General features: G+C 42.9%; 1 protein-coding gene across 1 annotated transcript in view; it reads left to right on the forward strand.

The window, feature by feature from the left end:
- DCC (DCC netrin 1 receptor) overlaps window positions 1–25,465 on the forward strand; it is a 641,274-nt gene that overhangs the window by 314,863 nt on the left and 300,946 nt on the right. The window contains exons 4-5 of the mRNA XM_074856359.1: window positions 173–323; window positions 685–821. Coding sequence (XP_074712460.1) covers window positions 173–323; window positions 685–821 — 288 coding nt within the window. The remainder of the gene's footprint in view (window positions 1–172; window positions 324–684; window positions 822–25,465) is intronic.

Consider the following 25,465-nt stretch of genomic DNA (forward strand, 5'->3'; position numbering starts at 1 on the left):
TTTTTTTTTTTTTTTTTCCATCAGTAAGAATCTGTGAAAGCTGGAGTCTCTTGGGTCTGTTATTGATCAGGCATTTTATATTCCCCATTCCCAACAAAAAGAATGTTGTGGCGTTGTGTTGTTGTTTTGTTTTTTTTTTAATGGATGATAATGGTCTTTTTTGCTCTCGTAGGTCCAGGTTTGCACAGGCAGCAGTTTTTCCTCCAGCGACCGTCGAACGTGGTGGCCATGGAAGGGAAGGATGCCGTCCTGGAATGCTGCGTTTCTGGGTACCCCCCTCCCACCTTCACGTGGCTGCGAGGCGATGAAGCGCTCCCCGTCAGGTAGCTCAGTCCTTCGGGGATCGCGTATCTAACGCTACGTTTCCTTGAGCAAAGTACGGGCAAACCACTGAGTAATGCTTTAAATTCCATGGGGTGGATTTGGAGGCCGTGAGATTTTCCTCCTGAATAATAATGAGACTGGATGTGTCCCTTCACCTGCTGCTCTGATTATTCTCTGCACCAAATCCGAGGGTGGAATTTGATATAAATGTCACCTGGCTGGTATTTAAAATGGAAGCGTAAAGCTATTAACGGCACAAATCGCAGCTGAGAACTACTTAGAGCATAATTTATTGCGTGTATCTTTCTAGAGAGAGATAGCACCTTAACGTGCTGTGGACGTGTTTTATCAATGTTTCAGGTCCAAAAAGTATTCGTTACTGGCTGGCAGCAACCTACTCATCTCGAACGTGACCGACGACGACTCTGGGACGTACACGTGTGTAGTCACCTACAAAAACGAGAACAGCAGTGGCTCTGCAGAGCTGTCGGTGATGGGTGAGTACATGAACTACGTCCACTTTGCTTTTCCAAGAATGTTTTTTTTTTTTTTTTTTATTATTCCCTTTGTCACACTGAATTTTCAGAACTCCAAATAACTGCAGCCTGTCCAAGTCCCTTCCCTGCTTTGATCCGGTATTGGCACCCATGGAAACCAAGTGCTATAAATCTTTGAGTATCTCCCACCGTGCCTGGTAGCTTTGCTGTTCCCAAACATCTTGTGGTATCAGATGCTAATTGCTACTGCCTTCTCTATGTGGTCCTTTCCCTTTATTTCTCCTTCCTGAAGCCTTTTTTTTTTTTTTGGCATTGCGAGGGATGTCCCCGTTGTGCATGATGTCATGCACAGTGTGAGTCGTAAATCAGGTTTGTAGTGGCTTATTTTTTTTTAAATGTTGTGAACAGTCAATATAGTAAGATCAGAAAAATCCACGTATTTAGCATCTTCTCACCAAATTAACAGAAGTCCAGGTAAATTTGTGGAAGTTCTCACTCAGCCGTGATGCTCGGAGGGTTCCCACTGTTAAATCTTACGAAAGCGCCCTCCTGACAGAACCTGCTTTCCCCCACGCTCCTTCCTCGTGGCAAATATTAATGGAATCTGAAATAGGTTTAAATCTAACAGCTGCCTTTTTTCTTTTTTCTTTATTTAAACCGTTGAACAATAACAGAGTACATTAGTGTTATTCAGTCGGATCTAAGGAACGCCATAGTTAATACTTAGTCAAACAATAACAGATTTCAATGTGCTGTTCACTTTGCATTCTGACTTTAAAGCTTACGGGTGAAAAATACTTTTATTAGTGAATAGAGCCTTAATTTGGATTATGGGATAGTCAGTGCTTATATAACAATATGCTTTGTCAAGCCATAATAGAATATAATAATTAGTGGTGATGGAGGGTTCAGTTCTATTTCTTTAGGTACATTAATGGAATACATTGTTTTACTGGATAAAAATAAAAGTGTGGCTTTATAATTGCGGAGGTTCATTTATTATGGAATTATTTTCATTGTAAGGAATCAACTGTTGAAAAGGCAGGTAAGTTGTTGGGTTAAAGTGTATTTTATCTGCCTTACTGAAATGTGTTGATTTCAACTCTAGTGTGTAGCAGGTGACTAATTGTTGTTTGAGAAGGAGAAATAAATGACACTGATATTTCCGCCCAACAATAGATTGCAATATCTGTTGGTAACAGCAACTGTGGCTTGAGGATCATTGCGTAGATTATTTCTGACCATGCGGTTCCTGTGAAAATTAATAGGAGTTTTGCATTTACGTTACCTTTTAAAGAATTTATTCTTGTCTGCGTTCAGTCTGTGATGGATCTAGTTCTGGCTTCATTATGCCTTCCGCTGTAAGTGTGTCATGTAGAAATTAAAGGTACATAAATTTTCATGCACGTTGAGAGGTATGTGTCGGCAATATGACATGACTGTAAGGATGGATACGAGAGGATGAAAATCTCCCCGAGAAGAAGACGGAATGCCAAGGTAGCGCTAAGCGTAAAACGAGACCGACGCAAAGATGAAAGATGCCTCAATTGCTGACGCAAGGGGAAACCAAAACTGCGTTGCCATAGCACGACGCAATTGTGTTCACCCTGTTGGTAGGTCAAAGATTTCTGTGGTAAAGTTTCTGTTCGCATGTGGAATTCACAAATACAGAACAAATTAAAAAAAAAAGAGCTGTACATTTGGCACGATATTGATGTACGTTTCTTAGTTTCATGAGTAGGTCACTCATTTGTGACAGCCTGAACTGAAAATGCAACATCGTGTTCACGTATGTTTGCGTTAATAACAGAAAATATTCAAAGGGTTCAAAGGAAATTACATGACTAAACTGGAGAGATGTTGACAGCAATCCCCTGATACCTCGTTCCAGAGCAATGCACCCGGGCTGCAGATTTGCTCAGAATCTGTTAATTTGTTGAATCCATCCTTACCAGTAGGAAACTCTCAAACGCGCTGAAGTTTCTCATGTAATCGTTATATCTCATAAACAGGATAATTAATTGTTAGTTTTATTTTCTTCTTTGGCTAGATACAAATGCAGATATTTGTGCGCGTTTCCTTAGAGTGACTATGCTTCTTTATTGAACAAACTGTAAATTGCCCATCAGTATTTTCTTGCAAGACTTTTTTTAATATTGATGTAATCCTTTAATTGTTAATGTATCTGTAGTGGGAAGAGGGATAAACGAGATATTTGCAGTCAGAGTGCAAAAAAAGTTAACGGTCCAATAATTATCTCCTCTGAAGTCTGAGTAGACAACATCAGATCAAAGTTAGTTACATCACATGGTAGCAAGATGCTTTTGATCTTTTAAATAATGAGGCTATTTGCAAGAAATGGAGCGTTTCACAATGGAGTTCCTATTAGTTCTGTTAAAGAGCTAAAAATAACCCCTTCGATGTTGGATATAGGCCTAAAATTGCAAGAGGTGAATGAACTTACAAGAAGAGATGATATATTTTGCTCAATTTTAATTTTGCATGTCGGCCTTTTAGCAGTATTTTCACCACATCTCCCTGTGTAATGAAAATGAAAAGGTCTGGTGCGGATTACCTAGATACTGTATGAATCATCTGCGTGCTCGGTAGCTTTAGAGAGCTTTAGTGTTTAAACAAATGTTTGAAGATGATTATATGTGTTAACCAGTGTCAACGACAATTATATTCTGAACATTTTTTAGCTTTCAGAAGTGTATTTTGGGCTTGTTGCCTTTTGGCCTCTGAGGGGTTTTATTTTTAATATGACTTTTCTGTTTCGTGTTTTGTTAAGCGAGACTGGAAGTCTGCTCGGCTGTTGTAGCATAGAAACCCCCTACCCCAACTCCCTAAATGTTCTGAAAATGACATAAATCCAGAAAAAAGTCTTCCATACCGTGTAGCTACCTGTGGGATCTCAGTCTGTTTGCAGCCTGGTTTGTCGGTGGGGTAAATGTCTGGGATTTACAGTCCTGGGAGAGATCACACTGAATTGTCTAGGTTGGAAAAGACCTTGAAGATCATCCAGTCCAACCATTGACCTAACACTGACAGTTCCCAACTACACCATATCCCTAAGCGCTAAGTCAACTTTACTCTTGAACACCTCCAGGGATGGGGACTCCACCACCTCCCTGGGCAGCCCATTCCAACGCCCAACTACCCGTTCTGTAAAGAAATGCTTCCTAATATCCAGTCTAAACCTGGCCTGGCGCAATTTGAGGCCATTCCCTCTTGTCCTATCACTTGTTACTTGGTTGAAGAGACTCGTTCCCAGCTCTCTGCAGCCTCCTTTCAGGATCTAAATCTATAAATCCCATTTTCTGTTGGGGGTCATAACTGAATCGACAGATTTCCTGATATGCTATTTTGCATAATATCTTTTTCTTCCTGTTTTGTATTTGGATTGTCCCTTAATTGTGTCAAAGACCAAACCGTAATTGAAGTGGTAGAGTAGGGGAAGAGCGTCGCATCCTCTGAAAGTTGAGTTTTGTCAACTACCCTTTGCATATTAATGCATCTATTCAGAATGACACTAGCAGTGCCTTTGAATCAGGCAGCTGTTCTTAAATGGATCGAGATTGAGGTAATACATTTATTTAACTCTAAATACATTTTTTTAACTCAGTTTTCCTAAAATGTTCCCTAAGGAGGAACAGAGAAGGGAACAGTTTTCCAGTAGTGTTGGCTGAGGAATGCTGGCTTGAGATGCTTTTAGGTCACTACCTAAAGTAAGAGAATGTAGCAGCAAAAAGCAAAAAAAAAACCCCACCACTGGATCTGAAAGACAGCATTTGCAGAAAAACACCGTTGCTAACTTATAACAAGCATCCATATGTATAAGCTACAAGCAACTTGTCTGCAGTTTGGAAGCATTTTTTTTCAATGCAAATGCCTTTTACTAGGGAGTTTTTAATATGAAGCGTTTTTAGCACTGGTTTTGCCACTGCGGAAGAAAAGCTACATCAAAGGTAAGGCCACGTGAGACAAGTGGCTTATAAAATCACCTGGGTCTCTTTGACAAGAATGAAAGATTGTAAGCACCGTGCGTCTTGGTCAAATCAGTTTTACTTCTGACTCTGCTGCATAAATTCCTGTAGCAAAATGGTTATTCAGAGATCAAGGTCATAGGAAGTACTGAATAAAGCAGGCGTGGATCACGCTGTTGTGTGTGAATCGCTTCGGTAGAGAGTAGTATTAAGAAGGAAGCCTGCATCACATACAGTGTCTTGTCACAGCAATGAAAGCGTGAAAAATGAGAAACTTTGCCTTTGTGAGCGCTGCTTAAGCTGGTCTTGCACAAACTCCCCGGTCCCGAAACATTGACAAAAGCAGTTAGAGTCTAATGTTGAAAGTCAAACCCAGTGACGCACCCTCTTGGTATATACTCATTGAAAATAATATCCAAAATACAGATTATCCACTATTATAAACCAGTAGATAAGCAGTGGGTGGACGTTCCAGCAGCTCTGCAGAAGCTGGTGAACCTAACGAAGTTTGAGTAACCTGAGGATCTGTTTTTCATTGATCCCACACGGTGCGGTGAGTTAATTTTGCTCCTACTATCTTGTTGAAGAAACCAAGCACGGAAGAGACTCTTGAATTTATTCTCTGTTCTGAGTTTCTAGCTCCTTAAGGAACAGGACATCTATATGGCAGCACAGTAATACGATAGATCTCGTGATGGTTTAGGCAAAAAAGAGACAAATGAATGTCAAACCCAACCTCTCCCCAAAGCAAAGACTGCTTCTCTCCCATTCATTTTCCAGATAAGTTTCAACACTGATAATTTCCATGTGAATGGAAGCATTGAAACCATCCAGTCTGTTTTGCAGGTGTAACTTTGAGTCTGTGACATGGCAACGTCAGTTTTCCATCCCTACAGCTCCTCTGTCAAGTCAGACAGAAGTGCCCGACGTGGGGGTTTTATGCCCTTTCCCAGAAGGTTGATGGGGCTGAGATATCTCATTCTCACTGAGATAAGGGAAAACTAATGGCGCTGTCACCTGAAAACATGGAAGTCAAATATTTACATTAGGCTTTGGGAAGAGATTTCTTTTTTTAGGGTGTTGACGTGGGACAGGCAGCCCCAACTGTGTTGGAAATACTGGGTTTACGTGCTGAAATGTAACCAGGCTTTTGAAGATGAAGGTGCTGGACTAGATCAGCCGGATCAATGACTCTTTCTGTGTTCACTCCCCTTTATTTAGAGAATTGAAAAAAATGTATTACCTAATCTATAGCGTTTGATGGCTTTACAGAAGCCAGTTATATTCTCCATCCAGGAAAAATACATTTGGAGAGTGTTTAAAATGAATTTTATGCAACTGAAGCTGAAACATTTCCCCTTGAAATCAGTTACCTACCGTTGCGTGGCTAACGGAGAGCACGGTGCTAAATACAAGTAGTGACAATAAAATAACGTTCTGGGGACACTCTAGCTGATCTTGAAATGTTAGCTACTCCCTTCAAGGATTTTTTTTTTTTAATACTTAAATTAGAAATGACAGTACGAGCAGAGCTGTGTAACTCTGTGACAGAAATGATGAATTCTTGGCGCTAACGACGGTCTGGGCTGACATAAACAGTAAACTGGGAAGCACCTCGTAGTGCCACAGGTTTTCTGAGTCTGTTTCTGAGACCCGACGGGTTTTTACTCAAAGTTCCTCTTGAACTCAGATTTGTTTTGCCTTCTGGAGGGGCGCAGTTGAAGAGAGGGAAAACATAAGGGTGGCAAGAGTTACAAAGGATGGTGGGGGGAAGGGGACTGTCCTTGCTGAGGCTGATGTGTGAAGAATATTTTATTAATAAGACACTTGAAGATGGGGTACAAGATAGCATATGCATGGCTGAATGCCTGGCACTTCCACAGGCACGCTGAGTCAGGGCAAGTATTGGAATCAGCAGAGTTTGGCAGAAATTTTTGCAGTTTTTCTTTTATGTGTGAACATGCTCGACATTTTGATGCTTTTTTTAAAAAAAAAAAAAAAATATAAAATCTTAAACTACATAAAGCAGTTCAGCCAAGCAGTCCAAGCAGAATGGCTGGCTTATCCTGCACCCTCAACGAGTCAAGAAACTCGTGTCATGACTGAACGTCCTTGAGACAGACAAAATATTTGAGTAGGCGAGAGTGCTAACATCACTTCTGCAAATGTAAAGCTGATGAAATTATTTGGTTTTCCCTTTTAAACAGTGTTATTTTAATCTGTGGAGCTTTGATATAAGAGTATAGTTTTAAGACCCAACTGATGTTTAGATTGAGTCAAGATTTGGCATTGTCTTATTGGATATGGGCATATTGGACACCAAAAAAATAGGATTTCAACAGACTCTTCTGTGTGTTTTTATATAAATAGAAGATATGTATATAGAAGTGTGTATATATATTTGTGTGATCTTCAGTGCTGACTTGGTCTATTATGGGAAGAGGCATCCACTTCTATATAACATAATTATTATATTATAAGCATATATTATTCTGTATGTATTTACCACAAAGTTTCTCCCAGTTTACTCAGCTGTTGATACTGCCTAATACTGTCAGTAAGGCTGGAATGGAATGACCAACAGTCTGATCTTTGAGAATTTCCATATTTTTTTTTTCCTGTTCTGCTTGATACCGTGTTTTGCTTTTAGAGCAGTTTGAAGAATTTGTTCTGAGTGATTTTCCTTTAATGGGGTCTGTGAATAATGAGGTGAATGCCTACTTGCAGGTAAAGGGAAGCTCATCCTGGTAATGGTGTGTGGTTGAAGGACAGTTAGCTAATTTTTATTGCCATGGATGGAATGGGAGTTGAGTGCCTAATTGAGACCATTGTGGAAATGTAATTCTTGTCAATGCATCGTGAGTATCAAATCCTTATTCAGCACCTGACACTTGTAAAAAGCACTTGAGTGAAACTCCAATGTTGCCATTTTCTGATAATGGTGTTTAAATTCAATCCTATTAAAAATAAATACACCTAACAAGCTCTGCGATACCGATGCTCACTTGGCTGATCATAGGAAAATTGCTGTGTCTGGGTATGATCTCCAGGTTTATGTTTAAGGGAAAAATATTCACGTGGAAATCCCTTTGAATCCACGGGAGAATGAATGTTGGGAAGTTAACTATACAAGGTCTATACACAGTCTAATTTTTAAACTTTTAATTTTATGGATCAGCCTGCAATAGTCGCAGAGATATTCTGCAATATTTTCTCTCAGACAAGGGAGCTTTGCTGCTGCTGAAAACCTCCCGCGCGGTGGCGTGTTCATGTGCGGATCCACCGCCGTGACCGCGGGCTAATCCCACCCAGGGCCAGGGAGGGTGTTGTCCCCTGCCATGGTCCTGCCAGTGTATCAGGGAATTATGGATGGGATCAGATTGGAAGGGACCTCAAGGATCACCTGGTCGGACCTCAAGGATCACCTGGTCGGACCTCAAGGATCACCTGGTCGGACCTCAAGGATCACCTGGTCCAACTTTTCTTGGCAAAACCCTGGTCTAGATAACATGGCCCAGCTCCTTGTCCAGCTGAATCTTCAAGGTGTCCAGTGCTGAGGAATCCACCACTGCTCTGGGGAGATTATTCCAGTGGCTGATTGTTGTAATTGTGAAAAATTTTTCTCTTGTGTCCAATCGGAATCTCCCCAGGAGTAACTTGTACCTATTTCCCCTCATCTTTTCCACATGACTCCTTATACAAAGGGAGTCTCCATCTTCTCTGTAGCCACCCTTTAAATAGCAGAACATAGTGATGAGGTCTCCCCTCAGCTTTCTTTTCTCAAGGCTGAACAAACCCAACTCTCTCAGCCTTTCCTCGCATGGCTGCCCAGTCCCTTGATCACCTTTGTGGCCCTTCTCTGGACCCTCTTCAGCCTGGCCACATCTGGTTTGTATAGCTGTGTATTCAAGTGGAACTCATGAGGATCACGTGGACCGACGGAGATGTTCTCCGTCCCAACCGGTGATGGCACAGTTTGCTGCCCCAGCTGCCTACTTCAGCCATCTCTCATTTAAGGTTTTTATTTTGGCTCTAGGCTCTGCAGGGCTTTGTGCACATTTCTTAGGATTGATTTTTGCTTACGGGCGTAGGTGTTAAATGAGATTTGGAGAAGTGCCTAAATAACTCTGGGAGCCAATTCTGACCCTGAGCAGTAAAGAAGCTACTTACCCTTTGGAGACAAATCTTTTTATTTTTTTTTCTGTTTACTTGCTTCTTGGTTTGTGTTTTAAATATGACCTTGAGTCGAGTAACATGCAGGGGAGCTGTGAATCGTTTGCGCAAAAGTTACCGTTAATCTGGACTCTATGGAAGGTGTTTGGGGTAAAAAATGTGGGTTAGCTGCTGTAGGTCAGCTTGACCTTTGGTGAGGTTTGGGAGCTGAAGTGCCTGTTGAGAATCTCCTTGCATTTTTTGAAATTTTACCATTGAATATTACCCTTAAAGCTCTTTGTACAGAAGGTTTTTGAGCAGTGTTGATACAGAAAGCTCAAAGTGGATGATGTGGGTTTTTGCATTTAGAGGAGTGGGAAAAGCTGAGCCTTAGTGATGGGACTGAGCCATATGTGATGTCAGACAACCTATAGCTGCTGTTCACCAACTTTTCATGTGTATTGGTATTACAAAAATTACATATAGTCTTTAAAAATTTCCCTGGTTTTCAAAAGCACTAGCCTTACTACTTTATAACTGTGTAATTGTTGTATAACACTAGTAACTACATTTTGATATTTACATTTAAGTATAAATTAAGTTTCTTCTGAGCATTAAACAGGATAAGATGAAACATAACGAAATCTGGGGAAGGAGGTATATTTTCTGTCGCTGTGTACCTCCTCATCTGCTTGTAGCATTCAGCTGCTTCTCTGAATAAGAATAAATAACTCGAGGACTCTCATGGTATGGTGTTATAATTAATATATTAGCATAATTTGGCACTATGCTACTTCCAATAAGGAGAGCGTGTTATATACTTCCCCTCAAAAATTGAAAAGAACAAGTAAAGAAGATGCAAGTGAAATGAGTTACCCCTTGTTGCTGGCCTGATTTGAGACATAAAACCAACAGATGTCTACGTGTATTTTCAATGTCTTGTTTTAAAAAATAAAAAAGTTTTCTTTTTTGTAAAACTAAATGTTGTAAGCGGAAAGCTTCCTCGGAGAGGAGTGTTTTCCAATACCTAACCTGACCCTTGGCTCTTTGGCTCTGACTTTCTACTTGGTTTCTTTGTCTCAGTGGAGAGAAGAGCCTACAGCTGGGTTACTTCTGAGGACAATCTTTTATCTCTTGTGCTATAAACTGAGAACTGCATGAATATATACTGTAAGAAAAGAAGTGGTTTCTTTTGCCCTTGGAGTGGTTTGCTCACTATTCCCCAGCTCTCCAGAGTATTTTCTGCAGGGAAGTGCTTGAGAGTAAGTCACCCTGGTACTTGCATAAGGCAGTCAAAATATGTAGATCTCATTGCAAAGCACACTTGTGTCATTTAAAAATAAACTACTTTTTTTGTCTGCCTGTTCCAACTTCTTTTAATTTACAAAGGTGTGTAGCTTTTAGGAACAGGTTGCATGGGCAGTTATCAGGCCCGTGTAAATGAAAGATATGCTGCTATGGGGCAGTGGGGTGGGCTGTGATCTCTCAGGGTCCCTTCCAGCCTGATTTTCATCATCCCTTTTATCTTTAGCAAAGTATCACAGAATCACAGAGTCATCTAGGTTGGAAAGGACCTTGAAGATCATTTAGTCCAACTGTTAACCTAGCACTGACAGATCCCAACTACACCAGATCCCTCAGCGCTATGTTGACCCTACTCTTAAACACCTCCAGGGATGGGGACTCCACCACCTCCCTGGGCAGCCCATTCCAATGCCCGACTACCCGTTCTGTGAAGAAATACTTTCTAATATCTAGTCTAAACCTTCCCTGGTGCAACTTGAGGCCATTCCCTCTTGGCCTGGTGCTGGTTCCTTGGCTCAAGAGACTCATCCCCCCTCTCTGCACCCTCCTTTCAGGGAGTTGTAGAGGGCAATGAGGTCTCCCCTCAGCCTCCTCTTCTCCAAACTAAACAACCCCAGTTCCCTCAGCCGCTCCTCATACAACATGTGGTCCAGACCCTTCACCAGCTTTGTTGCCGTTCTCTGGACACACTCGAGTAATTGTTGGAGGGCAAAATTATTTTTTTTTTTCCTGAAACATCACGTCTTTAAACTCAGAGTTAGAGCAGAGTTCCACAGGTAGGAGGAAAGTTGACATCGCCGTGCTTACCCGCCATTGCGATTCCCTGCGCACTCTATTTATAACACGAGATGAATGGCAGTGCTCATTAGACTTTTTTTTTTTGTTCCCTTTGCCTTCTGGCTCTGGTTTGATTCGGCATGACAAGAGCGATTGGCTGTCGGTTTGATGAATGGTTATAAAAGGTCCTAAATGAAACGAATGGTGAACTCCACTCAGTTATGGAGTAGTTCCCATTAAACTACGTAGTTAACATGAATTAATGCAGCTGCCAAAATTCAATTATTAAAAAAGAAGGCAGGAGAGTATCCAAGACTTAAAAATATCTGTTACTCGTAACGAATGTATCTAGCACTATTCCTGTGAATTTGCCCAGATTTTGCTGTTCTTCAGTGTTTTACGTTGGCTTCAGTGGTACGCTTGTGGCTTGCTGGGAAAGTATTTACAGCTCGTAGTAGTAGCGATTTGAGACTTTGAGACTACTCAGATTCCACATGTGAAGTATGTATATTCCAGTTGCACGGGAGAGGCTTTCGAAAGTCTTTTGAGCAAATGGTTCTGATTAGTTTAACTCGAAAATATTGAACAGAGCGTAGAACAGGCTTCCTACGAGGTGGCTGGGTTAATATGTACATTTATTAGCTTAGACAAACAGTTTGCTATGCCGGGGGAAAGAGCGAACTCAATTTAGACACCGGCTGCATCATCCTTCATAGGAACTGCATAAACAAGCTGGCACTGAATTAGCTATGACTGCTCAATAATTGCAGCTTTTGAAATAATAGGATTTCTTTTTTTTTTTTTTCCTCCTGCCCAAGGGAGATGTTCAACACAAGCACAAGTTCTTTTTCATAAGTATATTTAGATGTATAGTTACACAGTTAACAGAAAATTACTTCTGTTGTTCTTATAATTCCGTATCTCGTTGCAAAGTCTGACTGTAAGACGGTCGTGGACTCTAGAAAAGCTGCTGAAGTGGCAAAGTTCTCCCATGGAGAATGAATGCAGCCAGACAGAGCGTGGTGATAATATTTATTATATACACGCAGCCACTTAAAATTTCTGTGAAATATCAACTTCACTCACTACTAGCCCCAGCAGCAGCGATAATGAGAATATGGAGCACATGACCCGAGCAAAACTTGCTTTATTCTCAGCTGCACAGCAGCTACAGGTATTTAAAAAAACCCCTGCCCATCAGGTGGGAAGGGCTGGAAATGGTAAAAAACACATTTAGTCAAAGCCAGATTTTCAAATATGCAGCATTTGGAACATGAAATAACTTTGAATTTAGTTTTGAAGGACTTGTATGGCTGACATCTATTTTATTTTTTTTTTTTACTCTCCTTTAAACCTCGGAGGTGTGTTAGATATGCACAGCATGGGGTTTGTGAGCAACATTTTGTCACAACTTATCTAATTAAAGCATAGCTGTAGGCCAATTAGACACAGCCATGAGTGTTCTTAACCACCTATTTATACATAAGAGAAGACATCATGAACTCGAATTTGGTTTCATGGAGAACATAATATCTTCCAAATTAGCTCCAAGGTTTGTAAAATGGAGTTGAAATGATATTTAAAAATACTGGAGCTCGTTATGTTTTGGGAGCAGCCGTGTTCAATATCTTGTCACAGATGATACCCAAGAGTTGAAGGTAAATCTGTACAGAAGCTCCTTTTTGGGGCAGTTTGAACCTGAGCTCTGGCTCAGAATGAACTTGAAGTAAAACTTCTTCTAGTGTTTGTAAAACTTGACTTCTAGTGAAGTAAAATAGGACTGAGAGGCAAGCCTCGAAAAAAATAAATGAGGAAATAAGCTTGCATTTTTGGTCCTCCGTGAGTTTTGCAAAATTGTGAATGGAATAGCACAGGCTGAGATGTGTAGTGCTGAGATTCTCACAGGTTTCAGGTTTGGGGTGAAGGACTTGGACCTCATTGCTGTGATGATAGTCCATCGACATAATTTTTTTTTTTCCTAGGACCTCTTGTAAATAGCCAGAACAAGAGAAGAGGAAAAAGAATAGAAATATTTATTTCAAGCCATTGTCTGTCTTTGCATGTAATTTGGGGGAAGAAAGAAGACAATTGGGATGGGGAGGAGCTCTCGTTGCAATTTTAAAACTGTTTCTCTCTGATCTTGGTAGACAACCATGTTCAGAAAGGATAAGAACAGCAAAACCAGGAAATGCAGCTTTTCATTTCGGGTTCTGACCTGTGCTCATACCCTCTCTGGGTAGGACTGTACTGCTCTATCCATCAGTGAGACCCTTGTCCAAGTGTCAGGTTATTTTAAAAAATATTTATTTTAGCTGCCTCTTTCAAAGCAGAAAAGACCATTAGAGAAGATTGGCTCTTTGGCCAAGTTGGACTTTGGAAGAGAGGAGGAGGAGAAGGTTTGAGGATGGAAAAGAGCAAACCCACAGAGGTGAGGAAGGACCCCCCCAAGCACTTCCAGGGACACAAGATGTGGTTTCTGGGTGGTGTCAGAGCTGGAACTCTGTGTTCTCTCAATATTCAGGGTATTTCTCAGGCTCCCACCTCGTTGGCATCATTCTGGAGCCGGAGGCCGTGGGGAAGGTTAGCATGCCGGCATTTTCATCGTGAATCCGATCTTTGTTGCAAAATAACGTCTTCAAAATAGAGCAGTCCAATAATCTGCTTTTCTATAACTTTTCCCACCAAATTTGACTTAGTAAATTGTACGTCTGCAGTCCTGTTTACCAGAAAGCAATTAGCACAGTTTCACAGTGCCCTGAGCTGGGCTCTTTTTTTTTTTAGGTTAATTTTGATTTCTTTATGTTGAACTTTTGAACCTGCCTCTTATAAATTGCTTGTTGTACGAAAAATAAGTTGGACTTTTACTGCATTTTGCTGCTGGAAATATAGCTCTCCACAAAACAGGGTCTGTTTGAAGTCTGCAAATTAATCATTTATTAATAGTTGTGTAAAAAAACTGTCTTAATTTCAGCTAATACTTTTTTTTTTGTTCCAAATGGAGAAGGCTCAGAGGCTGCAAGTTGATTGTGTTAGCATGGGGTCTGTGGCAAGTGTATTTATTTTTCCCTATCTCCAAATATTGGAAAAGTTTGTTTATTCATGGTGCAGATGCTTTTGATACTTAAAGCAAGGAAAGTTTTAGCAATCAGTTATATGAAATTGTGAAAAGCTGTTGAGCAGTATGTCTGTTCTAAAACAGTATTTTGAATATTTTTTTTTTCAACAGGCTTTTGCCCAGTTGGTTCACCCTAGCCATTTTTTTTAATCTTTTTCCTCTTTTTATTTTTACGTTCCTACCCCTGTATCATTTGCCTAAATCATCAGTCTCTAATTCACACTAATTTGTAGCATGGAAGATTTCTGTGGTCATCTCTACCAGCACAGGGACTTCTATCTAGTAAATAAGCTCTTTAATGTGAAGTTATTTCTTCTGTGACCTCTTCAAAATCTTTAGTTATTTAACTTCCATTTTTCTTCCTCTTCCCACCGACTTGTGTGGATTAACTGAAGAAGACTTGGCTATTAAAGTGCAAAAAGTTTACTTTTTGAAGATGACAGAAAATGATTCCCTTGAAAGAAAAATGGAAGTAATCTTTTTTTTTTGCTTAAATCAGGTTGTTAAGAACAAGAAGGTCATCCTGTGGGGTAAGAGAGGGTGTGGAGGTACCTGCCAGACTGAGCAGGCTCCCTCTGGACACCTCATGTGTCGTCTGCTCTGAAAGGACTTTCTGAACTCCAAGGATGGCAGGAGAGGCAAAGCCCTTCAGAAGAAAACTCCATATTTATCGCGTGCAAATGCGGAGGAGTGCCAAGCCAACAGTTGTATGTAGCCAGTTCTATCCAAACCTTATAACTAGGGAAACTACAACTCAGAAAATCCCTTTTTTTGATGCTCACGTAACCAGATCATTTTTTGGGAGACCTTGGGCACGCCACTGCTCCCTGGCGTTTCCCCGTGTAAAAAACTGATGTCCTTTGCGAAGTGGAAGATGCTACTTATTTTGTGACTATGGATGCTGTAATAACTCTTCTCCACTGATAAAAATGATAAAAGGAGTTGGGTTATTTCCTTTTGGAGACAGGAGCTGTCTGAGGGGCAGTAATTTGTGATCTTTGGGCCCTAGGCTGGAGCTGGAGGCTGCCCGGATGTGAAGCGTTACGTAAATGCCACTGGGCCACTGTTGAGGCCAAGCTTGTGTGTCACAGGAAGGTTAGGAGAAGCATCTAAAAGATTCATTTAGGGAATAATTCTAAAGGCAGTGGGAATTGGATGAGAGCCGAGTCATGGAAACCACCGAAGGATGAAATTTCAAGAGGAGGAGCACGGCCAACAGTGCTGGAAATCATTGACAAGATCTGTGGGCTAGAAATAGCTTCCACATTCACTTTTCAGTAAACACTAAAGATTTTAATGATTTCCCCACTGTCTTTCCTCCTCCTCTGCTATACAAGTAGTTTGTTGATCACAAACCATTTTTCTTTTTCTTTTTTGCCTTCTGATTTCCCATTAATAGTGTCAGTAGAAAAGGAGTGAAAAAAAAGAACAACCCTGTTGGATAAAGGGTTAAAGCTGAACTTTTCCGCACCAATTTCTGTTTTCTGAAATGCGTGAGCCGCCACAGGCAAGGCGCAAGAACGACCCCAAAACCATGGATGAAATTCCAAGAGCAAATTTATTCTTCTTACCCCTCAACCCGGGGGATGTCCGCAGCAGCTTCTGGGCAGAGGCACGCAAGTGGGGACAGTGGCATCGCGGAGCTCGGTCCTTGTCAGCCAGAAAAAGGAGAAGACAAGATCTTGAACCTGCTCCTTTCACCTGTAGATATCAGGGTTTTTCACACATGTACTTTTCCACTGTGCTTTGATCTTTCCCACAGCAGAGCAGGAATCTCAAGGATGTTGGAGAAGATGCCCCTGAGCCTCTCCCAGGCCTGTGTTACCTAAACGCAGACATTCTACCCATCAAGCACACAAAACTAAACAACAATTAGTGAGATATATGTGGGTTTTGACACCCCAGCTGCAAGTCATTTGAGCGTGTTTCCAGTCCTCCTCACCAACCTTCCCTTGTATTGGCCCATGGAGTAACGGTTCCTTCTGCAGATGCTGTGCCACACCCCGTGCTTTTGGGCTTATTGTCTTCAAAAACCACAGCACGCTGAGATAATTCACAGCTTTAAGCAGTCCCTGTCCTGGAGGCCATCAGTTAATGCTCAATGGGGACAACTTGTCCTTACTTATGTCCTTTTTTAATATTTTTGTGGATAAACAGAAGGATTTTCTAATAGCATGAGGTGCGTGAATTGTTTGTTGAGTTCTGTTTGCAGAACAAGCTGGGAGTTTCTCTTTGGTACTGTAGGTGCCACAGAAAAAAAATAAATATTTCTCTGAGTATTTTGTATGGTTCTGTTGCATAAAAATCAATGCCAGGGGCAGGTGTTGCAGAGTGGTGGGTACGTCCGTGCTGGGGACGGGAGAGCTTCACATCTTGAAGAGAGCACAAGCTGTGGTAAACACACCATCTTGGGTAGGAGTCGTAATATTTTCAAGTAAATACCTTTGTTCCATTTAGGATTTCAGTTTGTACAATCGTGTAAAATGGCCATGACCTCTCAGTTATTACAGTTTTGGTTGATGTTATAATCTGTATTTATTAAATGAATTTGGCAGGTGGAGCTGGAACAGCCTGCGGTCTGTTTTCATGCGATGTTGTCAGAGATAGCTGAGATGATTGCATCTATTAAATAATGGTACTTTTATTTAAAAAAAGGACAATTTGGACTTTTTTTTCCTGGGGGGGAAAAAAAAAAGGCAAAATGAAGTAGTTTGCTTAGAAATGCATATTTTAAAGCGGAGATTTTTGCAAATGTAATTAATGTATCGAATTATTTAGGAAATGAAACGTGTTTCATATCAGACTCTATGCTATTTTGAACTCATGAAATGCTTTCCTAGATGTATAAATTGATTTCCTAGCACCTTGCTCTGGTGTTTCCAAGGGAAGAGCTCTTTGTATCGACTGACAAATATGAAGAGATTGAGCATTTTCCCAGGGAGGTTTTGGATTTTGTGTTATGTCTTAAACTTGCAACTGAAGCCATAAAAGCCATCTTCTAAAGCAAAAAAATCAGTGGTTTTAACATGGGAGGTGTGGAGAATGTATGGGAGGAAGATTAGAACTAGCCATTCTCCTCATCCTTCAGCTTCGTCTATAACATAATAATTAAAATTCGAGGCAGGTCGGTAGTGATGGGACATGGCTAGGATCTTGCATCCAAACACTATAATTTTGCGGTGGGTAGGAGGTGGGAGCTGCTCTGCCCCAGTGGCCTTTCCTCACGTGGGATCAGAAGATCCCCTGAAGGACTCGGGGCTGTCCCTGCTTTGTGGGAGTCGGTTGTCTCTCGGCCGTGGGACGGCGGTGGGAAGCGTGGGAAGCTGCCTTGGTGTCCATGAAAGGCTTTATTTAGGACCATATGCAGGCACGAGTCATATCTGTAACGTAAAATCATCTTGTGAGTATGTTTGTGCAAACCATATAGGACTGGTATACTAATAAGTTACTACCGCTAAATGTAGACAAGGATAAATCACTTTTTTCTCTTTTTTGGGTCAGGGAACGGAGGGATGTTTAGTGTTTTTTCTCCCAGAGCCATTCCATTAATATCTTCTACTGAGAAAAACAATTTTCTGTGTTAGACTTGACTTACAGCAGAGCCAGTTCAGATCTTTTTTGTATCTACTGTTGCATTTATTCCGAGTTTTTTCTATTTAAGAACTTTCATGTCCTGATTGCTTAGTGGCTTTACAAGGTGTTGCAGTTTGGCTGCTCCCCAGCTGTATCCCTTGGGAGTTACTAACCGTGTCCTGAAACCCCACGGGTACTGGAACCACGTTCGGGTGAGGACAGGGGGTGTCCAGGTTCCTCCCTCCCAGTGAGATCCTGGCCATTCCCAGTGGAAACCCAAGAGAAACATGGTTTGGCTAACTCCTAAAACCAGAAAATATTCCAAGGAAGTCATCTGAAAGAGCTCACACCGCATCCCCGTGGTTTTACACAACCAAAATAGCCACTGAGATCAGCGGGAGCCTTGTTTGTATCAGACCTGCAAGGTTTGAATCTTTATCTTCAAAAGAGAGGGATAAAACCTCTGAGCAGCTTATATATGTGTGCGATAAGAGCATCTTTGTGAGGGGCTCTTGGATAAAAAGCTCTTTTTCAGAGGGAACCACTATCTAGTGTAGTCTCTTTTCCGTTTTTCCTCCTTTTCTGCTTTCCCGTCCCCCTTCACACAGCATCCTCTTTGCATTTGCCTTTAGCCCTGGTAAGTTCTTAAAAGGAGAAATGATATTTATTCAGCGTTTGTAGTTAAGTCTGCTTTGTGTCTTTGTTGTGCCACATTATCTTCAAATGCATCATTGAATCCAATGTTGAATGTCTTCTTTGGCTGTATATCTTTTTTTATGTGGGGCGGCAGGCTGTTAACTTTGCTTCATCTGCATTCAAAACAAAATGAAACAGAGGAGGAAGAAGCAACAGTTCAGCCGAGGAGAGAAGGATTACCAAGGAGGGCAGTGCTAAATGCTGAGGCTCGTACTTCACTCACCCCTGCACATCAGTCCTGCAACTCGAACAATATTTCACAGGAGCTTCTCTCGAGTCCACAGAGTTAATCGACTAGTAAATCAGAAAAAACAGGTCCTAAATGTACTGGTTGCGGGGAGAAGAGATGTCCCCACCTCGTTCCCTCAGGGTTTAAGGTCTTCCTTGTCTTCAGGGTGCTGATAGGGAAAGGAAGGATTTGCTTTTCTTCTTGTTGCCTTTCACATCAGGGAGAGAAAAAGGGAATTTCAGGCTGCATATGGACCTCACCTGAGCACTGCTTGCTGTGGCTGGTGGGAGGGAGGTATTAAATAAATGGATGGTGTCTGGAGGAGCAAGGGTTGCTCCTGGGGTCGTGTCTGGAGGAGCAAGGGTTCCTCCTGGGGTCATGTCTGGAGGAGCAAGGGTTGCTCCTGGGGTCGTGTCTGGAGGAGCAAGGGTTGCTCCTGGGGTCGTGCCTGGAGGAGCAAGGGTTGCTCCTGGGGTCGTGCCTGGAGGAGCAAGGGTTGCTCCTGGGGTCGTGCCTGGAGGAGCAAGGGTTCCTCCTGGGGTCGTGCCTGGAGGAGCAGGGGTTGCTCCTGGGGTCGTGCCTGGAGGAGCAGGGGTTGCTCCTGGGGTCGTGCCTGGAGGAGCAGGAGTTGCTCCTGGGGTCGTGCCTGGAGGAGCAAGGGTTGCTCCTGGGGTCGTGCCTGGAGGAGCAAGGGTTGCTCCTGGGGTCGTGCCTGGAGGAGCAAGGGTTGCTCCTGGGGTCGTGCCTGGAGGAGCAGGGGTTGCTCCTGGGGTCGTGCCTGGAGGAGCAGGGGTTGCTCCTGGGGTCGTGCCTGGAGGAGCAGGGGTTGCTCCTGGGGTCGTGCCTGGAGGAGCAGGGGTTGCTCCTGGGGTCGTGCCTGGAGGAGCAAGGGTTGCTCCTGGGGTCGTGCCTGGAGGAGCAAGGGTTGCTCCTGGGGTCGTGCCTGGAGGAGCAAGGGTTGCTCCTGGGGTCGTGCCTGGAGGAGCAAGGGTTGCTCCTGGGGTCGTGCCTGGAGGAGCAAGGGTTGCTCCTGGGGTCGTGCCTGGAGGAGCAAGGGTTGCTCCTGGGGTCGTGCCTGGAGGAGCAAGGGTTGCTCCTGGGGTCGTGCCTGGAGGAGCAAGGGTTGCTCCTGGGGTCGTGCCTGGAGGAGCAGGGGTTGCTCCTGGGGTCGTGCCTGGAGGAGCAGGGGTTGCTCCTGGGGTCGTGCCTGGAGGAGCAGGGGTTGCTCCTGGGGTCGTGCCTGGAGGAGCAAGGGTTGCTCCTGGGGTCGTGTCTGGAGGAGCAAGGGTTGCTCCTGGGGTCGTGTCTGGAGGAGCAAGGGTTGCTCCTGGGGTCGTGCCTGGAGGAGCAAGGGTTGCTCCTGGGGTCGTGCCTGGAGGAGCAAGGGTTGCTCCTGGGGTCGTGCCTGGAGGAGCAAAAATACAAAATGGGTAGGTGAATGGATATTTTGAACTTCTGATTTAGATTTAATATTCCTATCTTTAGCATATTAGATATAGAAAATGGGAGGAGTACTACAAATTTTCCCTCATAAAACAGCATTTTTTCTTTTTAGTTTTAATACAAGTGATTGCTGTGATATCTGGGCATATAAATACAAAACATTGTAGTATCTGGATGTCAAAACCAATACTTTAGAAGGTCATATTAGAAACCCTTTATTCTTAATGCTTCATCTTTGGTTCAAGGATGTCAGCCTTTTATAACAAAATTAAACCTAATTGTCAAGTCCTTAACCTTTACAAAAATGTTGACTTTTTGAAAAATCATAATTGTAAGGTCATATTAATATTGTGTGGATTTATTAGACCTGAAAAAAAAATACCTCTGCAGTAACAAAGACGCAGAATAATTATTTTCCTGAGACTTTTCTCACTTTTTTTTTTGGAGTTGAGCCTAACGTTGCCGAGTGCTTTGCAGAGCTTTTTCTTCAGAGCGTTTCACACCTTGGAAAGGGCCCTTATTTTTAGGTTTTGTCATAGAAAATATATCACTGCTTTAGCAGTGGAGATGCACGCATGTGTAACCGCACGCTTCTTGACACGCCGGTGTGAATGTCCTGCTTTTGTTAGTTTTGTGCTGTTGCTACTGTTGTGGTGACTTGGTTTTTATTTGTGGCAGCTGCTGCGTGTAATAAAAAAAAAGAGAAAAAATCAGTGTACCCCACAGAGAGAAAAAAAAAAAATCAGGAAGCTTTCTGATGTTGTAAATTCTTCTTCAACAAGCAGCTGCTGAAAACATAATTTCAATTAGCCAGTTGACCAGAAAAAAATTCATATATACCATGTTCATCAGCCAATATTTTGCAATTCTTTGTAAGTTGCAGGTGATCTTTTTTGAATAGCGTGCTGGAACTCCGCAGCGTGTGGCGGTATCGAAATGAGCGCATGGAAACATCAGCCCTTTGGTTTTATTAACAAAAATAATATTAACAAAAATTGGATTCAGGTCGGAAGTGGCCCCTTGTGCTGCGTCGCAGTAAGGGCAAGCGGAGACATCGCTTTACCTGGCTGCCAGCTTTTGCTCCAGGTTGGTGCAGGTTTCCCAAAGATCCCGTGCGTTATTTGCCCGCATCTCAAATAATTCTGCATGTTACAGATGGTGCTTGATACCCGTGTTTAAATATGTGATTCCCACCCTTATTCATAAGTAGAATTTTCTCCCAAATTGATGCTTGTTGCGTTGACTCATTCAGCTGCTTACACAAATCTGTGCCCTACACGTGTGAGTCAACCCCTGCCTGGGGTTGCACTTAGAATTTTACATTTCAGCCTGGAAAATTGCAAATTAAAGCTAGTTTCAAGGGAAGTAGACATATAGCCCCAGATTCACCTGCTCAGCTCTTCCCCCTTGATTTACAAATAGGAGAGAGAGGCAGCCTGGCACTGCATCATGGCCACAGCCAGGGTACGGGCGCTGGCATGCAGGGGTTGAGCTCTGTTAAAAGGAATATCTATATCCAGCACCCCCTGTCCCATCCAGAAGGACAGCGTTAATTTTTACAATATCCTAGCTCCATAGAATCATAGACTGGGTTGGATTGGAAGGGAGCTTAAAGATCATCCAGTCCCACCACCCTGCCCCAGGCAGGGACACCTTCCACTAGCCCAGGTTGCCCAAAGCCCTGTCCGACCTGGCCTTGAACCCTTCCAGGGAGGGGGCAGCCACAGCTTCTCTGGGCAACCTGTGCCAGGGCCTCACCACCCTCACAGGGAAGAATTTCTTCCTTAGGTCTCATCTAAATCTCTCCTCTTTCAGTTTAAAACCATTCCACCTTGTCCTATCCCTCCCCCCTCATCAAGAGTCCCTCCCCCCTTTCCTGTAGCCCCTTTTAAGTCCTGGGAGGCCTCTCTAAGGTCTCCCTGGAGCCTTGACTTCTCCAGCTGAACCCCCCCAACTCTCTCAGCCTGTCCTCACAGGGGAGCTGCTCCAGCCCCATGAGCATCTTCGTGGCCTCCTCTGGCCCCACTTGAGCAGGTCCGTGTCCTTCTGCTGTTGGTGCCCCCAGAGCTGGACCCAGCACTGCAGGGGGGTCTCGCCGAGCGGAGCAGAGGGGGAGAATCCCCCCCCTCGCCCTGCTGCCCACACTGCTCTGGGTGCAGCCCAGCACACGGGTGGCTTTCTGGGCTGCCAGCGCACGTTGCTGGCTCACAGGCAGTTTTCCACCCCCCAACCCCCCCAAGTCCTTCTCCTCAGAGCTGTTCTCCAGCCACTCCTCTCCCAGCCTGGATTTGTGCTTGGGATCGCCCCAACCCATGGGCAGGACCTTGCCCTTGGTCCTGTTGAGCTTCATAAGGTTTGCCCGTCCCCCCACTCCAGCCTGTCCGTGTCCCTCAGGATGGATCCCTTCCCTCAGCGTGTCACCGCACCACACAGCTCGGTGTCGGTGGGAACTTGCTGAGGGGGCCTCGATCCACTGTCCATGGCCCCAACAAAGATGTTCAACAGCGCCGGTCCCGACCCCTGAGGATGCCACTTGTCACAGCTCTCCCCTTGCACATCGAGCCGTTGACCACAACTCTTGGAGTGCGACCGTCCAGCCAATTCCTTATCCCCCAAGGGGTCTATCTGTCAAATCCATGTCTCCAATTTGGTGACAAGGATGTCGTGTGGGACAGTGTCAAAATGAGCGTCTAATATAAGCAGACTGAACACAGCTCCTACTCAAGTAGGGTTATTAGTTATATAGTTTATATTCATCTAATGGTGTGTCATGTTGTTAAGCTGCCGTATGACCTGTGTATTCCATCCAAATGGAAGTGGATTATAGCTGAAAAAAACTTCTGCTGGAAGTTAACAATTCAGGTAGAGGGCAATTTAAAATATGTAATAAATCGTAGAATACTGGGTTGGAAGGGAATTCAGGTATCATCTGGTTCAACCTTTCTTGGCAAAAAATCCCAAGTGGTATTATCTAAGCTTTGAATATCTCTGCTTTGCTTATTTTTTATATAGAGAAGTCTAAATATTGCAGCCGCCTTCTTAGAGAAGCACCAAAAATGCCTCTTGCTCCCGAGGCAGCCTGTCCAGGCAGCGGGGGGGGATGCTTGGGGTTGGCACCTGCATTAGGGGTGTCCCGTGGAACGTGGTGGCGTGACGTGAATCTGAGAGAAGGAGTTTCCCTCTGTGCCCCCGTGAAAAAGCTCTAAAATCTTTTTTGAAGAAGATAAAGGTTTTCTCTTATGTTGGAAGAACAAGAGTTTCCAGTTCCATATGTTGGCTGAACTAGTGATGGGGAATTCAAATTACTAAAGTTCTTGGAATCCAGGTGTCTTTGAGATGGTAGTTTTACGCTGTCTTTCAAATACTTGAATTGGGGTCACACAAAAAAGACCAAAGTTCAATTCCTGAGAGGCGAGCAAGGACTATATTTTCTTTTTTTCTCTTTTTTACTATTTTTCTTTTTTTTGTTTGTTTTTGGCCTGCCTAGAGTTTTGAGGTTTTGCTTCACGAGGCTTTGATTTCAGATAACGTCCTATAAAGTGCAAAACATTTCGAAGGATGAAGAATGTGGTAGTTTGCTGCGTGTGGAAGTGTTCAGAGTAATAGAGGGACTTGCACTTTACTTTCATTTACATCTGGTTTAGGTACAGAATCATGGTTTCAAGTATTTAACGCATTGGTCGTATGTGGCCAGGTTTATGAGAATCCTAAAATATCAGCAAAACGCAGGTGGATGTGCATGTCAACAGACTAATCTGCAGCAATGCACGTGCTTTTTAAATATCATATAGTAACATTTTTTATTAATTTGAGTAATTCTGTTTTACACCTGCCAAATTTGTTTGGATGTAGCACTGTCTAAACTGTTACTGAATCAAATATTCAAAATCAGTGGAAAAGCAACAGGATCGGTCATGTTTTGTAACAGAAATGTCAAATGGTGACCTAAGGAGGAAAAAAAAAAAAAATGCAGTAATAGGCAGCTTGTTAATATAAATACTTAAGTGCACCTCTGAACCAAGTGCCTAGGATTTTTAAGCGCTCAGGTTCAATGTTCATCTTGACTATCAAGATTTCATGCTAATGAAGAAACATCTCAAAATGATGTGAATTCTTGCTGGTCAGATTCCCATTTGAGTCTGAGACTGAGGAAGGAAAGATTTCAAGTTCTTGAGTGTTGCTTTGTTGAATCTTTTAATTTTTACATCTCAATACTGGCAGTTATTGGTTTGTTATTCTCTTGACTAAAAAAATACAAGCGGATATTGTTTCTGGATTTGAAAGAAGAAATTTTTTGCAGGCTGGGTGGGGGGAGATGCCAGGAGAACTGTGGGTGCCCTGGTGGGGGGCAGGTGGCGAGTGAAAGGACCCTGGTTTGTCATTTCGGAGCATCCCAGCTGGAAATCGGGTTTCTAAATTGGAAGCTCTCATTAGCTGCTGGCACTGTGAGTTCTTTGGGGTTTGGTTTTGGGCTTTTTACCCTTTTTTGATATTTGTCCTGGGAAAACTTGGTGAAAAATGGAACTATCCTCCAAAAGTGTAGAGGTGAAACAGAATTCAGAACGACATCTGCAAGCGTTAATGTAGATATCGAGCAAACACGACACGCCAGGATCTGAACCATCTCTCGTTCTCCGTGCAAATATGCTTTAGGAAGGGTTTTAGCATGAAACTCTTATTTTTTCAATACTTGGGGAATGATAAACAGCACTGGGAATATTTCTACCAGCTTTTGTGCACTTTAAAGCGTGGTGCTGCCAATGTGTGCAACACATTGTTACACACTGTAGGTCTGCCTGTTGGTTAAATTTAGTATTTTGGGGTTTTCTTTGGAGGATTTTGCCTGGGAAAAGTATAATCAATACCTATGGGTGTCTTTTGACATTTCTTTCTCAGTTTGGCAGTAAATACTTTTTAAATTTTTTGGTGTGTGGGATTTTTACAGCCTCTCTGTTCAAGGCTGTTTCTACCAATGTGACATCATCTCCACGTCACAGAGGGAGGCGGGCAGGTTTGTTGGTGGAAGGGTCTTTTCCAGCTCTAGGATGGGTGGGGGTTTATTCTCAGTTGTCATTGTTGAGTTCGTTAGTGGTGGGTGGGTAGTTAAGGCTGTGCTGTCAGAAATAAGCCCTTTGAGAGCATTTACATATTATTATTATTATAAATTTGAGCACGTCTCTTACCTTTTGAGTATGCTAACTCTGCAGGACACATCTGAACTTCCAAACATTAGAGAATTTTTGGAAGAGGGAAGAAGAAAATTAGGGAATACCCAACACAACTTCTTGTCAACGCGGGTTTGTGGCTTCTTAACTCAAAACTTAACTTGCCGAAGATTAGTTGTAGATCTTGGCTGGTGAGAAGGCTT

Source organism: Strix uralensis, chromosome Z, assembly GCF_047716275.1.
Source record: "Strix uralensis isolate ZFMK-TIS-50842 chromosome Z, bStrUra1, whole genome shotgun sequence".
Lineage (NCBI taxonomy): Eukaryota > Metazoa > Chordata > Aves > Strigiformes > Strigidae > Strix > Strix uralensis.